The sequence below is a fragment of the Sitophilus oryzae genome, unplaced genomic scaffold (assembly GCF_002938485.1).
Source record: "Sitophilus oryzae breed Bouriz unplaced genomic scaffold, Soryzae_2.0 scaffold_1276_pilon_pilon, whole genome shotgun sequence".
Taxonomy (NCBI): domain Eukaryota; kingdom Metazoa; phylum Arthropoda; class Insecta; order Coleoptera; family Curculionidae; genus Sitophilus; species Sitophilus oryzae.
In genome coordinates, this window is record NW_022145922.1 from 1 (window position 1) to 2,866 (window position 2,866).

At 30.4% G+C, this 2,866-nt stretch overlaps 1 protein-coding gene across 1 annotated transcript in view; it reads right to left on the reverse strand.

Annotated features, from left to right (window-relative positions):
• Nucleotides 1–1,816: 1,816 nt before the first annotated feature.
• The window catches only part of LOC115874412 (neural-cadherin-like), a gene marked incomplete at its 3' end in the record, with an annotated part of 35,480 nt that continues 34,430 nt past the window's right edge, over nucleotides 1,817–2,866 (reverse strand). Inside the window, exon 7 of the mRNA XM_030889575.1 lies at nucleotides 1,817–2,006. Within this exon, the coding sequence (XP_030745435.1) occupies nucleotides 1,817–2,006 (190 nt within the window). The remainder of the gene's footprint in view (nucleotides 2,007–2,866) is intronic.

The following is a 2,866-nucleotide window of genomic DNA, read 5'->3' on the forward strand; positions in this document are numbered from 1 at the left end:
AAAGGCATGGATGCCATAGAGAAAATAACTACTTTGAAATGGAATTAGGTAGGGCACATTACAAGGCTAAACGATGACCGATGACGAAGAAAATAATAGAATGGAGACCAAAACTTGATGCATTCAGGAGCAGAGGCCGTCCTCCAACTAGATGGCATGACGACTTAAGGCGTATCCACAGTAACTGGTTGCAAATAGCTCAAGATAGGGAGTTATGGAAGCAAACGATGGAGGCCTACATCCAGCAGTGGACTTTAGTGACTAATGATGATGATGATAACCAATAATACCTCAGATATATATTATATGTCCGTCAATATTATAATATTGACAAGCATTACTGTACAAAACAAAGGTACCCGAAACATACAAACTAGATATAAACAGATTAAGGTATAGTGATTATAGTATTTTGTTAACTACTTTTTATTTAATATAACGTAATACATGATCTGGAATTATTAAGGCGAATAGATTGATAGTTAGAGAGTGAAAGTATTTTTTATATATTTTAATATCTTTTTACATGTCCCCGGATTGTCTTTACAAGAGGAAAAAAACTTTATGACAAACATTCTGAAAAAATGCATTCTTCATAAAAAATTTTACTTGTTCTAAAATAGTTAATCCTGTTTATACATGTACTTACTTATACCAAATTTCCATACCGTTTCAGAGAATTTTAGAGAAAATTGAAAAAAAAACGTGATAGGGAAATAGTTTATTTATGTGAAAACAATTCCCACAGAGAAATATGATATAACAAAAACAGATACGTTGAATTTAATAGAGTTTCGACTAAAACAACAATCAAAATAGATGGAAAATAGTGTTTGTTAAGTTTTAATTGATAGGAAATGCTGTATCGCCTAAATCTAAATTGCATTGATTCTTCCTCCCATTATCATCAATACAAAGACAACAATAAGCTGCATAATTTGAATTGTCCTCTAACAATACAGACAATTTAATCAATCGAAACATAAATACAAAAACTAAATTTTAGTTTATTTTATCGAAATCCAATTTTAAAGTTTATACCCTTTAAATACATTTATAATAGATATTTCATCTGAGTAAAATGTGGCTCCTTTGAGAATATTCCATTATTATAAATGTGCTAAAATAATACTGTTCTAAAATTATAACAAATAAAAAAAATGAACTTTCTAACCCACTGTAGCTACGAAACAAAGCAGAATCGGACCTATGTGGATATGAAAAATAAATCTTATTTAAAAAAAATAATCTGGGGAATCTCTCCAAGAGAGATGGCACATGTTTTTCTAAACATCCTGTATAAATGACCGATTTTTGTTAAAAACGAGTGCTTTCATCTAGGCGGCTAAAACTTACTACACTTATGTAAAGTTATAAAAAGAAACAACATTTACAAATAAACAATTTTTTCAAATTCAGCCATAAACTGTTTTTTTTGCCATTTATTTTGTAAAATATTTTTTTTAATTTAACAGGTACCCGAGAACAATAGATAATTTTTTTGATGTAATTTCATCAAATTCAAAGCACAAACTAACGCCAAAATAAAATTTCACCATTTATAAATAAAAATTCCATATGATGCAGACTTTTGTAACACAGTATAAATTTTTTTATTTGTTCAAAAATATTTTTGCAGTCTCTAGTATATATTTTTGGTGTCTAATATATTTATTTTCTTTGCTGTCTAGACAGGTTTCTTGTTCATATTGACTATTCCTTTGTTTATATTTGTTATTAGAACAAATAAACGCTTACTTATTGATACATTTCTCTATAACTCGCAGTAAGAAATCTAGCAAATAACACCACCTACCTGAATTGGGTTCGTTGTCGCTGTTAGGCCTGGCCGACGGTGCCCCATCCCGCGCCTCCACTTCCAAAGCGTATGCCCCCTGCTTCTCCCTATCGAACACCACCTTGGTAAACACCTCCCCGGTCTCCTTGTTGATTTCGAAAAAGTCCTTGCCTTCGTTCCTCGGTGATTCGACGATGTAATAGTATACCTGTAATAAAAAATAGTTTTCAATGTCAGTTTAAAAGATAAATATTTAAAGACTATATTTTAGTTAAAACTATTGTGGCTTAACTTTGTTTACAAGTCAATATCTTATATGCCGGGTGTTCTCAAAAATGGCTCACCCCTAATAACTTTTTTATTTTTTTCAGATAAAAACAACGAGATTTTAGTTTCTTACGCATCGCCGACGGCGCAAAAGACATTAAAGGACAGGTTTCTAATTTATACATGAAAATGACATAACAGAATGTCTCTATGTTGACTACCGTCTATGGTCTAGTTTTGGTCTTGTTGACACAATGTTGGTGATCCGTCAAATTATTTTTAAACCATTATTTAAATAATTATTAATTCACATATTCCTAATTTGTCGGAAAGTTCGGTAATTTGTGTGATATTTACAGTCGATCATCATTTTCGTAACAGTTAATCAGTAGTCTATAATATTTTTACTCTATTACAATAATTGTAATATATAGTAAAAATTATTAAATTATTGATTTGTTAAATCTATTGGTATTTAAAATGTATGTAATCATAATTTTAATTTTGTTTAGACTGTTACACTTTGAATAATCTAATAAAACAAAGAATAATTTTGGGTTTGAACAATGTTACCGTTTTAGTTAGCGTTAATAAGAAAAAAAACGCTAAAACTATGTTGTGCTAAAACTCTCCTTTAGTTTCTTCCGGATCACCAGGTGGCCCTAAATGACGGACCTATTTATCAGTGTCCAATCTATCTCTAGTAGGTACATGACATTAGTCTATGGTAGTACTTTTAACATTGTCGCATTTGGTTTATTTGAAATTGTAACATCCGGTTCATAACTACAATTTGACTCG